This window comes from Panthera uncia, chromosome C2 (genome assembly GCF_023721935.1).
Source record: "Panthera uncia isolate 11264 chromosome C2, Puncia_PCG_1.0, whole genome shotgun sequence".
Classification (NCBI taxonomy): domain Eukaryota; kingdom Metazoa; phylum Chordata; class Mammalia; order Carnivora; family Felidae; genus Panthera; species Panthera uncia.
The window spans coordinates 110923038-110945447 of NC_064810.1; the positions used below are offsets into that span (position 1 = coordinate 110923038).

The following is a 22410-nucleotide window of genomic DNA, read 5'->3' on the forward strand; positions in this document are numbered from 1 at the left end:
TTTTTTTTTTTTTTTTTTTTTTTTTTTTTTTTTTTTTTTGAGAAAGGGAGCATGAGCGTGGGAGGGGCAGAGAGAGAGGGGGACAGAGGATCCAAAGCAGCTCCACACCGACAGCAGCCAGCCCGATGTGAGGCTCAAACTCACAAACTGGGATATCAAGACCTGAGCTGAAGTCGGACACTCAACCGACTGAGCCACCCAGGCGCCCCACGTGAGAGTTTTTTACGATGAGAAAATGACAGCATGTTTTTTGTGGCCCAAGGGGCTGATCCAAAGAGAGGAGGAAATTGCGTGGCAGAGAGAGAAGAGAAATCCTCAGCAGTGTGCTTGAGGAGGTGAGAAGGGATGGCTATGAACAGTGGTCGAGCTGGCCTAGGGGCACAGCACGGAGAGCTTCTCCTGACCACCTACCTTGTGCTAGCTACTCCCTACCCTGAGGTCATGGAGTCCTCACAGTTTTGAGAGAAAGGCAGAATTAGCCTTATTTTTCAGATAAGGAGATCAAGATTTAGAGACTTCACAGACTTAGAAAAGAAGCTGACATGTGAACCTCCTCTAATTTCAAATGCCTGGTCCCTTCCCAGGCTGCCCCACGGAACACCTTCATTTTGCAGAGAGAAACAGGGACTCTTTGACCTGCTCAAGGTCACATGGTGGACTAGAACCTGGGCTTGGCTCTTGGCCTGTGCTCCTTTTCTTCCCTTCTACTGAGCTCGTCCTCCTCCGTACCAAACTGTCACCTTTGCTGAGGCCCTTGCTCACGTCTGGAAGAGCCTACTCATTCCAGACCTTGCCCTCATGCTCTTTTTTAGTTTTAGGCAGGTTTATTGAGGTATAATTACGTACAGTAAAATTCATGCTTTTTAGGAGTACCGGCCTATGAATTTTGACTAATACATAAAGGCGCGTAAATACCACCACATTCAGGATATACAGCCTTCCATTACTCTCCAAATTACCCTTGTGCCCCCCTTCGTGGTCAATCTCCTCTCTCACTGCCAACCTCTCTCACTGCCAACCTTGGGCAAAACCTGATCTGTGTGTTGTCCTTATCATCTTGCTATTTCCAGAATGTCACGTGTATGGAATCATACAACATGCAGCCTTTTGAGTGTAGTTAATTTCAGTTAGCATAATGCATATCAGATCCATCCGTGTTATTGAATGCAGCAATAGTCCATTCCTTTGTATTACTAAGAAGTATGCTATTCTGTGGACAGGCCAAAGCTTGTTTATCCATTCACCAGTTGATCGATATTTAAGATGTTTCCAATTTTTGGCAAATATTAATGACGCCACTATAAACATCTCCATACAGATTTTTGTGTAGACATATGCTTTTAATTCTCTTAGACAAATATCTAGAAATAGGATTGCTGGGTCATATGTCAAGTTTATGTTCAGCCTTTTAAGGACTGAAACTATTGGATATCCATATGCCAAAACAAACAAACAAATTTAACCATGACCATATACAAAAAATAACTCAAAATGGATCACAGACTTAAATGTGAACCTAAAACTAAAAAATGTCTAGAAGAAAAACATAGGAGAAAATACTTGTGACCTTGCATGAGGCAAAGACTTCTTAGATTTGACATCCAAAACATGATACATAAAAGAAAAACAATTGATAAACTAGAACTCATAAAAATCAGAACTGCTTTTCAAAAGGCACTGATAAGAGAATGAACAGACAAGCCACGTACTTAGAGAAAATATTTGTGAATTACTTATCTGATAAAGGGCTTGTATCCAGCATGCATAAAGAATTCTCAGAACTCAGTAATAAGAAACAATCCAATAAAAAATGCACAAAAGATATAAAGAGACACTTCACCAAAAAGAGATATACAGAAGGCAAATAAACTCACAGAATGATGCTCAGTATCATTAGTCATTTGGAAAATGCTAAGTAAAACTACAATGAGGTAAACGACACACCTATTTAATGGCTACAGTTTTAAAAAGCTGCCAAGTACCAGCAAGAATGCAGAAGGCTGGGACTCATACTTTGCTGGTGGGAAGGTTGTGAAATGACACAGCCACTCTGGACAACAATTGGCAGCTTTTACAAAGTTACACATACAGCACGAGGGGGTGGGGAGTGGGGGCAGGTGGACTATAAAGGAGAAATGGGGAAGTTCTTGGAATGGTGAAATTGTTCTATATATTGATTGTGGTGGTGGTTACATGACAGAATGAGTTTATCAAAATTCACAGAAGTATACAGTGAAAGGGGAGAATTCTTTACTGTGTTAATTTTACTTTAATCTAAAAAATAGCAGGGGAGGGTTAAAAGCAAAGGCACAGATGCCCCTGACTGGGCTAGTTTACTTCTTTGTGCCTCAGGGTTTTTTTGTTTTTTAAGTCTATACATTGAGAATAAAATGGCACCTTCCTTATGCTGTTGTAAGACTTAAGTCTCCCTCATTTATGTTTTATGTTGTGACAATTAAAAGATTTAGATCTCTCATCTATGCTTCAATTTATTAAATTTTTTTCTTTTCAAATTAGTGGTTTTGCTTTTTTTCCCCATTAGGTCATTATTTATTTATTATTATTTTTAATTTATATCCAAGTTAGTTAGCATATAGTGCAACAATGATTTTGGGAGTAGATTCCTTAATGCCCCTTACCCATTTAGCCCATCCCTCCTCCCACAACCCCTCCAGTAACCCTCAGTTTGTTCTCCATATTTATGAGTCTCTTCTGTTTTGTCCCCCTCCCTGTTTTTATATTATTTTTGCTTCCCTTCCCTTGTGTTCATCTGTTCTGTGTCTTAAAGTCCTCATATGAGTGAAGTCATATGATATTTGTCTTTCTCTAATTTCGCTTAGCATAATGCCCTCTAGTACCATCCACATAGTTGCAGATGGAAAGATTTCATTCTTTTTGACAGCTGAGTAATACTCCATTATACATATATATATATAATATATATATATTATATATATATATATATAGTATAAATATAATATATGCATGCATATATATATATATATATATACATATATATATACACCACATTTTCTTTATCCATTCATCCATCTGTGGACATTTGGGCTCTTTCCTTACCTCGGCTACTGTCGATAGTGCTGCTATAAACACTGGGGTGCGCGTGTCCCTTTGAAACAGCACACCTGTATCCCTTGGATAAATGCCTAGTAGTGCAATTGCTGGGTCATAGGGTAGTTCTATTTTTAGTTTTTTGAGGCACCCCATACTGTTTTCCAGAGTGGCTGCCCCAGTTTGCATGCCCACCAGCAGGGCAAAAGAGATCCTCTTTCTCCGCATCCTCGCCAATGTCTGTTGGCAACATCTGTTGCCTGAGTTATGCTTCAATTTATGTTGTAAGGATTAAAACATTTAAGTTTCTAATTTATGCAATATAGGTAAAGTACCTGGAACATAGCAAATGCTATGTAACTTTTGGTTGTTAATTTTAGTCCTGTTGGTACTACTCATGTATTGCTTTTTGAGGAAGTTCGGTGATGAAATAACGGAGAAGAAGGGCACTTGGGGGCTGGGGTGGTCTGAAGATGGGGAGAGGCAGGCACATGGACTCGCGCACAGAGTGGAGGAAGTCCGTGAGAAGAGAACGAAGGACAAGGAGAGTGATTCTGAGTACAAGCCTGCAGTACTAATGTGGCATCAGCTGCGGGCTTTAATAAGTAACTCCCTTTCACTTGCAAAAGCTAATTAAGTAATTTCTGGAGGCCAGAAGTGACTTGGGCTGGATTTAATGACAGCCCCTCCACAGATCAAAACGTTCAAATCCTTTGTCTGTGTTACAATCCCAAACCTAAAAGGAAGGAAAGACCAAACATACCTACCTCCTAGATACACAGTATCCAATCTCGCTGAAGTGACACCTCCCGGTATTTATTTGAACGGTCTGCTCTCAGCTTCAGCCACGCAAAAGTCCTGTGAACGTTAGTGTGAAATGGAACGATGTTACCAGAGTTCTGGCCGATTGTTACAGACTCAGGGAATTTTCATCAAAAACAGAAACCTGAGAAAATGTAAATAACTGTGTAACTTGCAGGGATTAGTGCCCTGCTGGGTGACTTTTCTCACGAGGGTGGAAATTGTAAGAGACTTCATAAGAATTAGAATGCTCCATGTGACAATTTATTTTAGCTCCTAGCTTTTCTTTCCAGGGGGCAAATCAGCGCAACTTCTTTCAGCCTTTGTTTCATTTGGGTAACAAGCCGCAATTTTCGGACAGGCTTCACCTAGCTGCCCTATCTGAGACAAGGAGGTTGCCACCTCGTTTAAAGGGTAGGTAGATGGAGGCAGATTTTTTGATAACTGCTAGTAAACAGCAAATCAACAGCTGATCGAGCTAAGCACAGCAGGTTGGATCGATTGTGCGGTCTCAGCAGTTGCAGGCTCAGGAGGGCAGGGCATCCGCAGAATAAGGCTAGCTGGTTCACTGTGTGCCCCTAGAACACAGGGCAGGGTGGACCAGCGAACACCCGTGAACTTTAACATCCATATTGCCACTATGCCACGCACATGAGGAATTGTTGTACTCTATCAACCTACTCACCCATATCGTTTCTAAATGATGAGGACTTTCAAAGGTACAACCGCAACACCATTAACACAAACAACAAAATCAATGATAGTTACGTAATATTACCTAATACCCAGTCCGTGTTCAATTTTCTCCGGTTATCTCAAAAGTGACTTTTATAAAGTGTTTGTTCAAATCACAAACAATATCCATACATTGTATTTAGCAACAAGTCTCTGAAGTCTCCCTTAATCTAGAACAGTCACAGTTTTCTGTCTTTATCTATCTACTATTTAGGTTTTCACTAAATATAAAAGGCTTCCAAAGAAGTAAAAAAGAAACAAATCCAAGAGTTTCATAATGAAATATCCCTCAGTCTCTTTCTCCAGAAGCAATGTTACCAGTTTCATGTGTAGCCTTCTAGAAATAGTGTGGATAAGCATGCCTGGCCCTGAAGCTACTGTAGCGTGGTGACTTACAGTGAGGACAAGAGTTTGAATCTCCACCACTTACTAAGTATAAATCTTGGGTATGTTACCACACCCCTGAGCTCTAGTTTTCTCCTGTGGCAGGTGGTATATTGAAAGAATTAAATCAGATAAGCACTTAAATTATTTGTTATTATATACATTCCCCTTTGGCTTTTTCCCAAATGATAGAATGGTGCACACTTCTATTTGTTTGTTTTTTCCATCTAACATACTTTGATAAGAACTCCATATCTGTTCTTTTTTAAATTGAGAGAGAGAGAGAGAGAGAGAGAGCGCGCATGTGCAAGCAGGGCAGGGGAAGAGGGAGAGAATCTCAAGCAGGTTCCACATTCAGCACAGAGCCCAATGCAGGGCTTGATCCCACGACCCTGGTATCATGCCCTGAGCCAAAATCAAGAGTCGGACCCTCAACCAGCTGAGCCACCCAGGCACCCTCATACCTGTCCTTATAGATTCACATCATTGTTTGGACCATTTTCTTCCCTTGGCTTCTCTGCCATCCCATCCATGGATTTGTTCCTAAGTCACAAGCTCTCTTTCTCAGTCTCCTTGGCTGATTTCTCCTCTCTCTTGTGCAGGGAAATGTAGGGGAGTCCCAGGGCCCTGCCCTTCTCTAACTACAGTTTCTCTGCAGGTGATAGCCATTCCTCTGGTTTTAAATACCAGGGCGAGGCGGTGGAGGCCCCTAGTCATAAAATTTAAGGAGACATTCACTCTCAGGCTCATGAAAGTGCAGGGTTAGCCCCGGAGAGTGATTATCCCCTTAAATTGCATGCCCTAAGCACTTTGCTCCCTCCCCCTTGGTTTCACCTCCCTAAATACCTCCACCTTCTCCCCAGACCTCCAGACACATGAATCCTATTTGGCACCTCTAATTGCATATTTTAAACAGGACTTCTGCCTTATTTCCCACTCCCATGCCCAAACCCACACCTTCTCCTTGTCTATGTCAGTTAATAGCATCACCATTTATTCGGCTGCTTATCCTTGAGTCCTTTCTTTCGACAAGTCCTATCTTCTATCTCCAAGATATACTCCAAATCTGATAACCTGTCACCACCCCCAGCTGCTATACCTTAGGCCAGCCTCCTGCCTCTTGCTACTGCGAACACTCCCTGCCCTGGAGTCTCCCTGCCTCCACATTTGCCTTCTTTCCTCCCCCTACCCCCTTATACACACTAATCAGCAGCCAGAGTGACGTGAAGGAGATTGTGCCACTCTCTCATTTAACCCCTCTCCCCTCCCAGTGGCTTCCTAATGAATTTAGAATTAAAAGCCCACACCTTACCATGGTCACATGGTCAGGAGACTAAGACCCAGCAGGTGCAACAATCTGATCCCAACCTAGCAATCTCACTTCTGCCCCCTCTTGCTTGCCAGGTTCATTGCTGCCCCAGTGGTGTTCCTTCTCCCTGGAATGTTCTTCCCCAGATCTTATTATAGCCACTTCCTTCTCAGCATTCAGATGCCAGCTCAGGTATAACTCTGCTGACCACCCACACCCTTTCACTCAACCACTCAAAATTCCATTACCTTGTTTCATTTCTTTATAGCATTAGCACTACTATCTGAAAGTGTCTTATTGTTACCATTGCATAATAGCCTCCCAAAGCTCAGGGGCTTACAACAAAAATTTATTAGTTCAGTTTGGCAGTGCTTGATTGGGTTGCAATTAAATAGCACCTGGGGCTGGAGTCATCTAGAGGTTTTTCTGGGTTGGACATCTAAGACTCTTCCCTCCCATGTCTGGTGCTCCTCTGGCTTGCCTTTTTCTCTAGCAGAGTAACTTGGACTTCCTGAAAAACAGCTCAAGCCTCCAAGAGAAAAAAAAAAAAAAGGAACAGCTGGTCTTCTTATATAGGCTAGGCCTGGAATTCGCACGCTGTAGTTCTGCCATATTCAGGTGGCCAAAGCAGTCATAGGCCAGCCCAGGTTCAAGGGAATTGAGGAATGAATTCTACCTCTTAAAGGAGAAGTGACATGTATGTAGAAGGAGAGAAGGAATTGATGGCAGCCATCTTTGGAGATAAGCTATCACATTTGTTTGTTTACTTGTTAATTATCTGTTTACTCCCATTAGGTTATAATCTCCATAAGACAATGGGGACCCTGCCTATCTTATTTTATGGCTCTCTTTCCAGCAGCCAGAACAATGCCTGGCACATACTAGGTGCTCAGTAAATAAATTAAGAAAGCACTTGATAAATGTTGGGGAAACTTTAAATGGGCTGCCCTAAACTTCCCCAGATTGGTCTCGCCAGGTTTGCTGATGCTGAGCATACTGATGCCACATCAGATAAGAGAAACCCTACATTTATAAAGTATTTCATTTCCTCTGCAAACAAGAAAAACTTGCCCTGAACACAAAATCTAGAAATAGATTTGGCATGTTTTCTAAATGGAAAATATTTCTCGTATCACCAGAAATTATTTTCCCACAGCTTGTACTACATGAAAATATTGAAGTTGACTGAAAATACCCCATTTTTTAATCTTGGTGTGGACTAGAAACAATTTTTTCTTTTTTGGTAGTAAAAGAAATAGAAATACTTCCTGATGTTTGAACTCCCCCAGATATTCCCAAACCAAAAATGTCATTTCAAGATGGATTAAAAAAAAAAAAATGTCTACTGAGAAATGTCATTAAAAGTTTGGTCATCAACATGCACAGTTTCTGGTTGTAAAGCCAGCACTTGTTTATTCAAATAATTACATATGACCAAGGGTAGAAAAAATTCCTTCAACTCTCCTCTTTGTTGGTCTCTACTGGTGAGTTCTAGAAAATAATCCTGTGTTTAAACCTTTTTCTAAATCCCTTGTAAATTAGTAAGTGAGAATGTATTCATCGGAAGGATTTTAGTGATTTTTGAGGTTAAAAAGAAGAAGGATTTAATTTCTGAAATTACATTTGCAGACTATCACTAATGAAAGTTCTTCTAATCTTTGTTTTATCTTTAGTTTTCCCAGATTTGCTCAAAGTGATCCCCTTGAGCATCCACGTCAACGTCATTCTCTTCTCCACGATCCTGGTTGTTTTAACCATGGTGGGAACGGCCTTCTTCATGTATAATGCTTTTGGCAAGCCCTTTGAAACCCTTCATGGCCCACTAGGGTTGTATCTTTTGAGCTTCATGTCAGGTGGGTACAAAATTCTCCTTCTGAAGACAAATGTGCCTTCCAGTGTGTCAAAAGACAGGTCTACCTAAATGTAGTTATAGTACATATAGATGGATGTCCACTGTAGTCTTATGTATGATTATGAAAGTAGAGAAAAATATAATTATCCAACAATGGGAAATTTGAGATACGCATTTTGATACTCTGTATGAATAAATGATGGTGACATTAAATCACATTTTGAAGATGTAATCAAAAGGATGCATGCTTGTATCAAAAGTGAATAAAACAGTGTATAAGATTTTATAACTATATATAAATATGGACAATATATAGGAGTATATATATATTGTACATATACTCTCTCTAGCCTCCATACAGATACACAGAAAGAGAGAGAGAGACCATTATATTTGCGGTAGTTACCTCTGAGCAGGGAAATTATGTGTGATTTTCACTTTCTCTCATGCCTTTTAATGTTTCCAAATGTTCAATAATGTGCATTTATTTATTCACAATCAGAAAAACAGGAGTACCCGGGTGGCTCAGTTGGTTGAGTGTCTGACTCTTGATCTCAGCTCAGGTCTTGATCTCAGGTCATAATCAGAAAAATAAATACAAATCATGCAAAAGAAGTGAAGGGCCAGTGTTCTGCCCACATGAGTTGTAATATTCAAGCCTTTAGGTACCTGGTGTAGCCTAACGACGTGTGTATCTGGGAAAAAAATAAACTCTAAACTCAGCAATCAGTTCATCAATAAACATGTCCTACTCAATAACCAAGGCGGATGGAAAAGAATACAAACTCAAGGTAGTGCCTCAGGGTGTTTAGGATGTAGTTACAAGGAGAAGAGAAAGATGAGAAAATAAAAAATGTATACATAACTCATATGTAGCGTTTCTATGGAAGGCCTCTCATTTCACCACATTTCAGACTTGCAAGAAGATGTAGTACTTTGTCATAGTCCCAGGAAGCATCCATAGTTCTGTTAATGATTCCATGTAGAGATGTGAGGTTACAACTCACACCAGCCAACAGTGGATTGAAAATCCCTGTTAGAGGGGTCCCTGGGTGGCTCAGTTGGTTAGGCATCTGACTTGATTTTGACTCAGGTCATGATCTCACGGTTTGGGAGTTCGAGTCCCACGTTGGGCTCTGTGCTGACAGGGCAGAGCCTGCTTGGGATTCTCTGTCTTCTGCTCATGCTCACTCTCTCTCTCTCTCAAAAATAAATAAATAGGGGTGGGTGCCTGGGTGGCTCAGTCGGTTGAGCGTTTGACTTCGGCTCAGGTCATGATCTCCCATTTTGCGGGTTCGAGTGCCTCATCCGGCTCTGTGCTGACAGCTCAGAGCCTGGAGCTTGCTTCAGATTCTGTCTCCCTTGCTCTCTGCCCCTCCCCCACTCGTGCTTTGTCTCTGTCTCTGTCTCTCGCGCGCGCGCGCGCACGCGCGCGCTCGTTCTCTCTCTCTCAAAAATAAATCAACATTTAAAAAAATAATAAGTAAATAAACATAAAAAAAAAATCCCCATTAGACTGTTTCCTTCCCTGACGTTGCCCTTTAACTGTCGGCAGGCCCCAGGCCCTTCTTTGTCTGGACACGGCTCCCTTCCCCTAGCACAAATCAACTCTGGCCACAAACCTGCAAAGCTCCTTCTCTATGAAGCAGAGCCTTGTGGTTAACAGGGGCTCAGTCACCTTGCAACAACACCTCAGCCTCTCTCCATTGGTACTTGAGCGCCCATCTCAGAGTCTTGCCTCCTCCACATCTTGCTAATCAAAAAATTCACTTAACCACAGCAGTTCTCTCTCTTGTGGGGGTCTGCTAATATTTTCCCCATGTCTTTCACCAGCAGATAGCACAGTTCTAAACTGTGCAGCAACAGTGACCCTAAGGCGGCAGAGACCAGTCTTTCTCATCCTGGCATCTCCAGCAAGGGCGTCCAGCATGAGGCTGTGCGCACAGTAAACACTTCAGTACGTGTTTGTGGACTTGAAACATCAAACCCAGAAGGAGGTGTTAGCTGGGGCACTTAGTACCCGTTAGAGAAATCGGAATTCAAATGGATGGGATTAGCAGAGCAGGCCCACAGAGGCAGAGGAAAAGGGCCGGGGAGAGACGGGGTGAGATATATAAAGGAAGACTGAGGGCCTCGAGATCAGGGCAGAGGAGCAAGCACACAGGGGCAGGGTGGGGACAGAAAGACCGACAGAGTGATGTAATCTCACAGGTAGGGCCAAGTGAGAAGTGGATGTCGGCTTTACCTCCGTGCTCCCCCAGCACAAACCAAACTGGTAGATCTGGGTGGTGTGCTATTTTAGTGAAGGCCATTAAATCAATCAGAGGCTAGCCAGAAAACAGAACACGCGCTATTTTCCCGGAGGGAACATAATGTTCAGCAGTGGTTCTTAGAGTGGGGTCCCCAGACCAGGAGCCTTTCCTTACCTGGGAACTTGATAGAAAAGCAAATCCCCACCCCAGACCTGCTCCTGCACCGGGAACTCTGGAGGGGGAGGAGTGTGCCCAGCAATGTGTTCAACAAGCCTCTCAGGTGATTCTGCTGCAAGCTCTTGGGGACCAGGGCCGTCAGGGACTGATTGCACAGGTGTCAGAGGACCAGCAGCACAGAAAGGAGCCCCTGGGGTAACTCTGAGACGGCGCTCTCAGAAAGCAGCCGCCATTCCCAGGGCTTAAAGATCTGAAGAACAGTCTGGAGTTACCAGAACCTGGCGGCTTGAGAGAGGCCGGGGCGCTTGGTCTCAGCCCTCTGAGGAGATGACAGTGTCGGGGGACACCCGCAGCCGCTCTGGGAGGGTCGAGGGGCCTGGGAAGTCCCCCAGTGCTCCATCCCGCTCGTGTCCCCTCCCCACAGCTGTCTGTTGACAGAGCATAACGGGAAGCAGCTGACAAGGCAGACTAGAGACGGGGGAGTCTTGACCCAGCATCACAAAGCAGAGAAAAGGCTCGTATGAAGCCCAGACACGGCAGCTTATTAACTGGCACAGCCATCTCGCACTCCAGCCTCTGAACGGAATTCAGAAGAGCAGCCCATTTGGAAGACAAATTATTTGACAGTTCTAACGGACGACCAAACTAACGGTATTTGAAAAGCGAGATGACTCCGAGAATGCAGCATTTAATCCAAGTCCCAGATCTTATCTCGGCCCTTGGCCAAGTCTGATGCGAAGAAAACCTGAGCACAGAAATATATGCGGCAACACACAGACCCTGCGCTTACATTATATCTTATTTATCTTTGAACTTGTTGCAAAAGCAGGCCCTCAATAAAGGTTTGTGGATGAGGGAAGGAAGAGACGGGGAGGAAGAGGAAGAAGGAGCTAGCTCCAGATCTGTCTTGCAGAAGGTAAAGGACAGGTGTTTTGCACATCGTCCGCCTTTTAAAGCCCCCAATCCGTATTTTTAAATAGCAAAACTTTCCATCACTTTTTAAAACAAAACACGTGTCAGGGTCAAATGGACTGATGGTTTGTGACCTTTGGGGGTAAACAGATCACTCTTGAATTGCAGACTACCTCATTCAGCTTCAATATACATACAGTAAGCAGAAGCCCCTGGAGTTTTGGAAATGCTTATCCGAAGTTATAATATTCATGGAGATCCCAGCTCTGAACCCTCATCGTGGAAGGATGGGGATTACGGTCTTATCACAAACACTCTAACTATGAGCCAACAGATAAACACACAAAGAGGGGACAGCCTGTGTTAGGAAGTCATTTTGTTCCCGTGTGAGTCACACTCCATTAAAAACCCCTCTGCTGGCCGGCAGTGGGGGGTGTGGGGAAGAGCAGCTCTTTTCCACTGAGTCTCCTCCCCTGTTTCTCTGCCCAGGCAGCCCTCCTCATAGTCAGCAGAGAAAATTTCTTCCTCCTCAGACCTCCTTTCTCTTCTTCTCCCACTCAGCCCTGGGTTCCCCAAGATGCCCCCTTTCCTTGTACCGATATCATTTGGATCTGTCTACTCCCTTGCTGGATGGGGACCCAAGGCTTGGCATCCTGAGGCATGAAGATACGGGAGAAGGAAGGAGAAGAGGTCTTCCTTCCACACTGCCGGGGTAACGGAGCTATGAGCCTTTCCTCATGTGTCCCAGCACGCATGCCAGACCCTGGAGACAGAGAAGGAAGGAGAACAAACCTTTGGATTAGGCCACCAAAGGTTTCAGGCACCAGCGCTTGCTCATGCTATGGCCTGATAGCCCGTCGCCCTCTCGGACCAGACGCTCCTTCTACTACTTATGGCTTCCAGTTTGGTTCATCTTATTCCTCAGCCCTCTTCATGTAGCATCTCTGTCCACCATCACTGTTCATGAAACACAGGCAACGCAGTTCACGTGCTCTTTCTCATCTTGTCAATTATAAACTAGATTTGAGAAACCATTCCCCAAGTTAGGATTTCAGTAATACCTCAATGGGTTCCCTTAGTTCATTTTGGGCAGTGATTCTCTTTCTGGACTATACATTAAAATCACTCAGAAAACTCCCTAAAAGTGCTGATGCCAGGCCCCGTGCTACACTAATTAAATTAGGGTCTCTGGGGGTGGGGCCTGGGTACAGGTGTTTTTATAAATCTCTCTCAGGTAATTCTAATGCGTGACCAGTGTTGAGAACCACTGATTTAGGTGCATACGTGTCCCTTATTTAACAAACCCTGACTGAATGCCCACTATGTGCCGGCCATCATAATAGGAACTGGTGATGCCACAACCAATCAGGTACACACAGTCCTACTTTCGTGGAACCTACAGTCTAGCAGAAGAATCAAACAAAAGCGTACATAAGCAATTAGAGATGACACTCAATCCCGTAAGGGTGATCAACATGCTGCTATAATAGAGAATGGAAAGAAAGAAGGGATGGGGCTTTGATGCACTGGGCAGCAAGTAGTTCTAAGGATTCAAAGGAGCTGAGGACCCCCAGAGACTTTCCCAAGGAGAGGAGAAAGCACGTGTGAAGACTCTAAGGAAAGAGGTCGGCTTGCTGTGGGAACTGAAAGAAGGCCCAGGTGGCTAGGGGTAAGTAATGAGGGGGAAATGAGAGAAAAAACAAAAAACAAAAAACACCAACATTATTATCAAGACCTGTTGATGGCAGTTAATGTCAGACCTCAAAAGTCAGCCAGGGTAAATCTTTCAGAATTGATTCTAATTACATTGAGAAACTTGTGAAAGAGTTTAAGGAGACATGAGGTTGCTGATTTACCTTTTAAGAAATGTCTGGTGAAAGACTAGGCTATATTGCCTTGGACATGGAGAGAGATGAATGGATTCTAAAAACATTTTGAAAGTAGATCCAAAAGTAAAGCCTTTTGCCAGTGGCTGAAGCAAGTCGACAGTGGTGGCATTTACCAAGACGAATAAGACAAGGGGAGGAATAGACTTAGAGTTCAGGGCAAGAAGGATGTGGAGGGAGGAGCTTAGCACTAGAAATCAATGTTCTATTTGGGGCATGTCAAGTTTGAGACCCTAGGAGGTATGTGAGTAGAGATGGCAAGTAGCCAGTGGGATATATGAGTCTGGAGCTCAGAGAAGAGGTCTAGACAAAAGACATAAATTTAGGAGTTGTCAGGATATAGATATTATTTAAAGCAATGGAAATGGATGAGATCATCTGGGGAGAGAATGTAGATAGAGAAAAATTGGCCTAGGACCAATCCCCGAAGAACACCATCAGTTCACTTTTGGGTTGAGGAGGAGTGGCCGGCAAAGGACACTGACTAGGTGTGTCTAGAGGGGAGGAAGGAAAACCAGGAGGTCATGATGTCCGTGAGGCTATAAGACGGGGGTGTTTCAAGAGTATTGCTGAACAGTGAGCTCTGTGGAAGCATAAATGGGAGAGTAAATGGGAGGGGAAGGCAGAATGGGGAAAACAGGGTCGAAAACACTTCCCTCCAGGTTTCTAATACAGTGGGAGAGAGAGAGAGAGAGAGAAATGTACACAAATTAGGGAGGTAGAGAAAGAGAGGGAGCCAAAGAAGAAGTGGCTGGGCATGGAAGCGACTGGATCCACAGCTGCACACTGGGGCACTGATACATGAGTGTCTGCCTTTCTATACTGCATTCTAGAAGTTTCCCAGTTGATGGCATAGTCCCAGATCTGCAAGGAGAAGAGAAGAGGCCAGGTAGAGGACTTTCCATGGATCATGCATAGAACATTCTAGATAGTTCAGTGAATACTCTCTGAAGGTGATATGAGAGGTATTGGCTCAGGCCTTTTGGAGGTGGTGAAAACCTCCAAAATGTGGGCTTATTGCAAATTGTATTTATTACGTCTTCTCTTACACACAGTATCATGTTAGGAGTTATACCAAGCAAGGCAAACAAATACAATGGCTGCCTTCCTTTAAAAGGGAGATGTTCCTGATACGGGCCTAATTAATTATGATAATTACAACTATGGCATGGAACATAAACAAGCACAGTCACACATGAAACACACAGACAGGAAAATAAAGAGCAGTACAAAAATAGATGAAGGCTTACATTACATATCAATTTCAGTACTCCAAATATCCTGGCCTCTGTAATATGTCTAGGACATATTATTCTGTAACTGTGGTCAGAAACTCTCCGGGTCTTGTTTCCACTTCAGTCCTTATGGAGGAGCTGTTATCTAAAGTCTGAGAAGGGAGATACAGGGATATCCAGGCATCAAAGCCGCCGAGCCTGAGCAAGGCTGAAGGACGGGATTGTGGTAGGAAAAGTCGGCAACGACAGTATTCTACTGGCTTCTCAGCATAGACTTTAAGAAGGAGGCCACAGAAGGAAAGAAGTAGTATTAGCCAGCCCGTGATGGCAAAGGACCAGAGATTCTGATCTGAGGTGCCGGTGGCAGCAGGGCAGTGACAGAATTGCACTCCAGGTTACTCATGTCGAGGGTGCTGGAAACGGCCATGACCTTGTGCAAGGAGATGTTCAATCTTGTTCTAGCACAAACGCAGACGCCCTTCCTATTCAGAACACGCAAGTGTGTCTTCCTGTTTGTTTTAGAGTCTCAGCGCAAGTCCTTGCTATGACCTCTAAAGCACCACTTGATGCGCCTACCCCAGGACCCCGCCAGCCCCTGCCCCCACACACGGCTCACCTCTTACTCCTCTCTGCATGGCTCTCTGCCTCTCTCTGCCCAAACCGCCCGGGTCCTCTGCGCACACTGTTCCCTTACCCCAAAATGCTCTTCCCTTCACTTACCTTTCTCATTCCTTGACTTTCTTCAAGAGGCACTAAAACATCATCTTCTCCCTGAGGCCTCCCTGGCCACCCCCTTCCCTGCTTTATTTTATTCCCGTTAGTGCAAATCACACTCTGATAAGTGACAGAATGTCCTCGCTTATCTTGTTATTGCCTCTTCTCCACTGTCTCCACCACTGACAGCTCCATGAAGACAGGGATTTCTGTCGGCTCATCCAGGGCTGTATCCCCAGGGCCCAGAACGCTGCAGTAGGCACCCAACAAATATTTGTTGAATAAACGAATAGAGCAGAAGTAGCTCTGTGTATTTTCTAAAACAAAGGATATTCTCCTTTTCTGAGAGTCAGTTCAAATTAGAAAAAAGATTGCGTTTTTAGATCATTTCTTCTTTGCACAAATCACTGCTCTACTGACATGACATTTGTAAAACTTAAGTTAGATGTGGGTTCTTCAATTCTCCAGTACAGGAGATGAGGAGAAAAAGCTGAACCTAACTGGTGGTGTTCTTTCATCCACACCTTCTCTTTGGAAACACGTGACCAAATTTCTCCCGATCAAGACCTCAAAATCTACTCTTAGGTATTAACTTGTTTTACTTGTCCTGCTGTCCCTTTTCTAGATAGCAGCCACTGGTCTCTACAGCAGGGTGAAGACAGAACCGTTTTCATTTGCGGAGGAAATTATTGCTGGAGACCTCACCTTTGATAACTGGCTTTCTACTGAGATTGCATAATTTCACAGAAAATTAGTACCTACACCTGCAAAGCTGTGGCTTTTCCACCTCCATTTATCATCTTTCAAGACTCCTTAAAGAAGGAAATTATCAATTTATCATTCTGCAGAGGCAATGGAATGCCTCTAGTATTTGTCATCTGTAAGAGAGCTTAAAGATGACGTGCTAGCTTTCTGGAAATGTTGGCCATTACTTTAAATGGAATTGAAATTCTAATTTATTATTTCCCACAATACAATCTTAGTGATAATAGGAGAATGTATCAGAGCTTTTTTTTTTTTTTTTTTCACCTTTGAGGACACATTTCCCCTGAAGCCCACGGTACCCTGGACTCACAGAGATCCTGGCAGGCTGTTCTCACCCATCATGGCATAGTCACCCTCACGATCAGCCAGGGACGAAGAGGCAGCTCTCTTGTTGGCCGTGACCTTTGCTCCCTATATTGTAAGGACTGGAGGAGAGAGGCGTCCAGCTCTGCAGTCCCAGAGAGCTGCCAGAGGACAGTCATGAGTGTGCAATGTCTAGCACATTACAAATGTTTGTTAATTGACTGGTAATTCATTGTGTGACAGCTCTATAACTCAGCTATCCTTTTCAGTCAGGGATTAACTCAGTAATCAGTCATTAAAGGGGGAAATAAATATTACAGTACCAGCCAGATGGCAGGGCAATCAAACACATAAAGGAAAATGGCTGGTCTCTGGGTAAGACGCATGACAGCAAAACGTGGGTCCTGTGCCTGGTTATGTCCCAAATTCTAGCTGGAGCACGTCTTGGCAGGCTTTCCTACATCTAATGTACTCGAACCTTCCTCATGAACAGGAGCAGTGTTGGTCAGACAAACACGTGAGGCATCTGTGCAAAGGGCCCTAGCTGAGTTTGGACTCCTGGGGAACATGGATAGCTGGGAAAAGGAAGAAGGAAGCACGCAGGCCTGATCCTAACATTTGTGAGGCCTTGAGCAAGACTATTAATGACAGTCTACATACCACATGTCTGAACATTTGAAAGTCATAAGCTAATAAACTATTCAATGAGACATGCTCTATCCTTCTGCCTTGACAACATCTCTCCATAAGGACCTGGAAGGCCACATTCACATTTAAAATTCTGGACCTGAATGCGGTGACAGAGAAGACCTGGCCCCTGTCTGTCCACTTCCCTCCTCTTGCTTGGTTCTATCCACACTGCAAAGGGCCCCACGTGTACACTCTACTGTGTATCTGAGCTCTGACTGCACCCTCACAGTAGCTGTTCCTTGGCCATCTTCAGGCCTCAGGGCTGTGCAACACCAGCCACAAAGTCTGCCCTTAGAGCGACTGCTCCAAAGAAGACAGATACCCATGCAGCCCTGGAAATGCACTCAGGGCCGTTTGGGGAGGGAAGTCCCAGGTCCCAGGAGCACGAGCTAGAATGTGGGTGAGGGACTCAAGATGGGCTCATCCCATTGACCCTCACCGGAGGGTGAGGAAGGGTCTTTCTAGAAGAGAGAGAGCAGCACCCTCTAAATGTGGGACCCAGAGCGAGGAGCCCCCTTGCTGGGGACTAAGGGCCATATTGGAAAAGTGCTAAGCCCTATTCCCACCATCACCCCCATCCCTTACACACCTCTCCCCGTGTGCCTGGCATCCAGGCCACAAAGAGAAGATACGTTTCATGTGTATCTTTTGGTCCATAGGTTGTAGTTATCCTTGGTCCCACATTTCTTTTAGAGCCATGGACAGAGAGAAGCAAAGATACCCTAACATCACAGTAAGTTGTTTCCCTTCACATCTCTTCACAGTCACAGGGTTGGCAAAAATTCAAGCGAGGTTATTGTGCTCCGACTCTGAAATGACAAAGTTGACCCCATGGTCAACTCCAGAATCCAGAACAGAATCTCAGACCATCCTCTCAACTACTGGACCGTGCGCTCTGTTTTGGGAGCTTGCACGCTTGGATGATTAGCTATGGTGAAAGGCTGCGAGTCTTAAGATACCCCAAGCAACCTTTACTTCAGGAATTTGAAATGCAGTCTCACTATGATGCTGTCTCCCTAACAAAGTAATACCTCTAAAATATTTAACAACTCAAAAAGGAAACCTAGCTTGAATTTTCCTTTCAAGCAGGAAGGAAATAACAGTGTTTCGCTTCTGTCTGAAATTCACCATCTCCTCAGACAAAGAAAGTTCTTCTGGTAAAAGCAATGGCATTTTCTCCACAATTTTCAAATGAAAGATAAAGAGAAAACAGCATTGCAGCCTTTTTGTTGGATCTAACAAGAAAGGAATAATACGATTTTGCCAGGGGAGAGCTCTGGTTTTAAGCTCCGAATACAAAAATAGGCTGACGAATTTTACAAAGGAATACTCTCAACTACTGCACTGAGGCTGGCGAGAAGTGAAGTTTCAAGAGAACTGCATCATTTGATTATTGGGGGGTATATTACGATGATGATCAAGTGGATGGGTCAGCCCTATGCAAAATTCTAAAATGAAAGAAATGGGATAGCTCCTTCCCTGCTCACCCCACCCTTCACCTCTTACTCCCACAAGATCCTGTCTCTACCTCGATCCCAATGCAAACCCGACCTTTGGAAAAGGAATGGGGACCATCATTTGCATTATAGCTCCTCATGTCCAGACCACTCCCCACACCGGTCCAGCCTCCCTTTGCTCAGCTAACTTTTCCTACAGCTACTTCCAAGGAACCTTCCACGATGCTGCCCACCCTGTCAGTAATAGCCACCTGTACCTCCCTTGCTCTTACACTCACTGAAATCGGTTTACAATTGTCTTATGTGTGTTCCCTACCCTATTCTATTCTCAGAGCAGAAACCATATGTATTTTCTTTAACGTTTACATATCCACCATTATCCCTGAGCTTGGCACATAGCATGCCAAGTGGAATCAATGAATGAGTGAATTAATGAATGGGTACTGAAGCCAGTATATTGCTGCTCCCAGGGTATCTGAATAAACTGTAACTGAAGGGCAAAAAGCACTTACCCCATCTAAAGGAGTCATAAACATAATGGGAGAGTATTTGGAGGAACAAGAGCCTGTACTATATTCTTTTGGGTGGCTTATCTGAAACAGGGTTTTTTGGGGTGTGGTGGGGTGGGGGTGGGGGGTAAGGGATTGTGGTAAGGACTTGCAAGATGAAAAGAGTACATAAAAAGCATAGGAATAGCTACTGATTAGTAAGCATTTATGTGTGTCAATTCTAATGACAAGTGCTAATCGTGCATCATCTCCATTATTCACATTTTAGAGATGAGAAAATTGAGACTTGGAGATTAAAATTGCCTAATTTCACAGAGTAAGTGGAGGAATTAGGGTCCGAATCCAAACTGGTTTGACCCAAGTTAGAAGACCATCTCAGCAAGTCTCCTATTAACTCGACCCCCACTGAGGTGGCCTGGGATGCAACACTAGCTGTGGAAGGCCTGGGCACCTTGCTATCCACTTGCCACCTGCTTCTGTCCTCTGTGCCACCCACCCATCTGGGGGTCTCCCATTCTCCATCTTCAGGGAGAGGGCCTCTCAGAACTTCCAGGCACCACTCAGTATGGAGTGCCCCTGTCCTGCAGGGAGATCACCCACACCACAGCTGCACCTTTAAGATTAGATTAGGCTACCAATGAGTAGTACATGAGGGAAAAATAATAATAGTGGATTAAACGAAATAGATATTTATTTTTCTTCCACATAAAAACCTAGAGTTTGAAGTCTAGGGTTGGCCTGGTAGCTCCAGGTGTCTGAAATCCATACTCCTCCATTCTTGTTTTTCTATACTACATGGCTTCCATTTCTGAGGCCACCTGGTCCAAAATGTCTGCTGGAGCTCCAGCCATTGCATCCATATTTCAGCTACAGGAAGGAGGAAGGGGGAGAAGACAGGGCAGCCATCTGATACATGCATACTTCAAGGAAACTTTCCTGCCCTCACCCCGCCCCTCTCAACCAAACAGTGAGGCCTTTATTCAAGGCAGCCACACACACCCAGGTAAAAATCCCGAGTTTTGTTAGACACAAGGAGAACAGATACTGTCGCCTCAATGCTTTATGTATGGCTCCCTTTGCTCAGGGACTCCTCTGGGCAGCCGTGGCCAGGTGGGAGCTAGAGGAGAGAGGAGCCCTTCTGAGGGAGAGGTCATGGAACTCTTCTGAAGGAAGCCCTAGGCCCTTTCATAAGGGGGCTGCATGGCTGGAATTTTTTCTGCATGGTCTGTGAAGTACAGAGAAATTTGTTCTCTTAAAGTCACATCACAGCAGTGGCTGCTTTGTAGCCGGATCCCACCATTGTGCTTTGAAGGTGCCCAGCCAGCCATTCAGCCCACTCATCACACAGAGAGGAACATCTCCCAGTCTTCGTGACATCAGCTAGATTCTACCCTCCCCACCTCCACCAAATCTTCTTTGCTCACGGACATAACTCAGGCCCCCCGCCCATCACTTGGAGAATCAGGCTCATGATTACAAATGTGAAATGCTATATTTTTGGAGAAGGATGCCAATGAGGGTGATGGTAAAGGCTTTCTTTGGTTTCCACACTGACCCTCTTCCCTGCCCCTTACAATCGGGAAATATCTGTGACAACACATTGTTTGCTCCTTCTGTTGCAGGCTCCTGTGGCTGTCTTGTCATGATACTGTTTGCCTCTGAAGTGAAAATTCACCACCTCTCAGAAAAAATTGCAAATGATAAAGAAGGGACTTACGCCTACAAAACGCAAAGTGAAAAATACACCGCTTCGTTCTGGGTTGTTTTCATTTGCTTTTTTGTTCATTTTTTGAATGGGCTCTTAATACGACTTGCTGGATTTCAGTTTCCTTTTGCAAAATCTAAAGACACGGAGACGACCAATGTAGCTGCAGATCTAATGTACTGAAAGGCAAATATTCCTGTGATCTGCCAAGTAAGGGAGTCGACTTGCTCTGGTCACTTGGAAATGGTTCATTTTGTCCGTCCTTTCAGATGCACAAATGAAAGCATCCAAGCCCTCCATGGCAATGTTTACAAATGAGGTACTAAGGATACAGGCTCAGTAAGGGGAGCAGAAGGAAGGTTTGAGAAGGTTGTTTTACTTCATGGGAACTGCGTGCTTAAAGCTCTTGACTGGAAGGGACAAATTGTTACCCTATGTACGCATCAAAGTGTAAAATGTCTGCTCCATCAGGAAGGAATGAAAAGGCATGGGGACTATGTTTTAACACACACAAATACGATTTCTGATACATCCACACATTTGTTGCCAGAGATACCAGGAAATAAAGCTGGAATTGCTTTCCTAAAATGATAGTGCACTAAGTGAGCATTGATGAAAAGTATCCACATGCTTTTTTTTTTTTTAAGTTCGTTTAAAGCACAGTCTTATTATCCATGCCTGTTGGTCAAAATTTGCAAACCTCTAAATGGAAAAAAAAAAAAAAAGGCGGGTGGGGAAACACAGTACTTTAAACAGACATACTTGCTGGGACCACTGACGAATCATGCAAAATGACTCTTCTTAGTAAACTTAATGCAAATGACTCACTGGGGCTGTTGTTTCTAACTTTAGTGTCTTTAAGCACTAATTCCCACTTATAAAAATCACATTACATTCTGGGATTGTGATGGTATCACTACATCTCGGTTTTTGGCCTGGCTGTCACAAAGCATGACCCAAGCCCATTTTCTTTTTCCTGAATTACCCATGAAATTGACCTGCAGCTGACCAAAGACCACAAGTGAGTCCAGAATAGACACTTCCTCTGTCCCTGACCTGCTGCCCTCAAGAAAGCGCTCAGGAAGAAGCAGAGAATGACAGAGACTACACCACCAGGCCCCTTGCCACAGCTGCTGGGTACTTAGCCGCCATACAAGAGGTTCTGAAAGTGCTCACTTAAAAAAAAACAAAAAACTTTTTCCCTTTTGGAACAATTTACAAGAAACAAATGACTGCTTATATCCCTGATAAGTAGCTTGCTCTGTTGGTGATCCGTGGCCCATAGGCTGACATCAGAATACACCTTTACTTTCCAGATGCCTGTCCCCACGCCTTCATTCAGGAAATACACCCGGAGAATTTCTAGAAGACCACAAGTCAGTCTGGCAATGAAAGGATGTTAATTCTAGCTCAGGCTAGTGGAGCCCAGTGCTGGAAGTCTTCACGCAACAGTTAAACACAGAAGCCTCCATAGCTGGGAGGGGGCAGGAAGGCCCAAGGACCTTCCCCATGCGGTAATTGGCCTGAGATCCTGGAAAGCCAGGCCCCCACATTCTCATTTGACCTCTCTCTCTTCTCAGAGGTTTGAAAAACCTCTAACACCACGCTTTCTTCAGGAAACAAGTCCCCAGTTGTTCTCTCTTCTGTAAAAAGAG

General features: G+C 44.2%; 1 protein-coding gene across 1 annotated transcript in view; it reads left to right on the forward strand.

Moving 5' to 3' along the window:
• The window catches only part of CLRN1 (clarin 1), a 39607-nt gene extending 18337 nt beyond the window's left edge, over positions 1–21270 (forward strand). Inside the window, exons 2-3 of the mRNA XM_049628688.1 lie at positions 7972–8151; positions 20673–21270. Coding sequence (XP_049484645.1) covers positions 7972–8151; positions 20673–20938 — 446 coding nt within the window. The 3' untranslated portion in view covers positions 20939–21270. The remainder of the gene's footprint in view (positions 1–7971; positions 8152–20672) is intronic.
• Positions 21271–22410: the final 1140 nt, after the last annotated feature.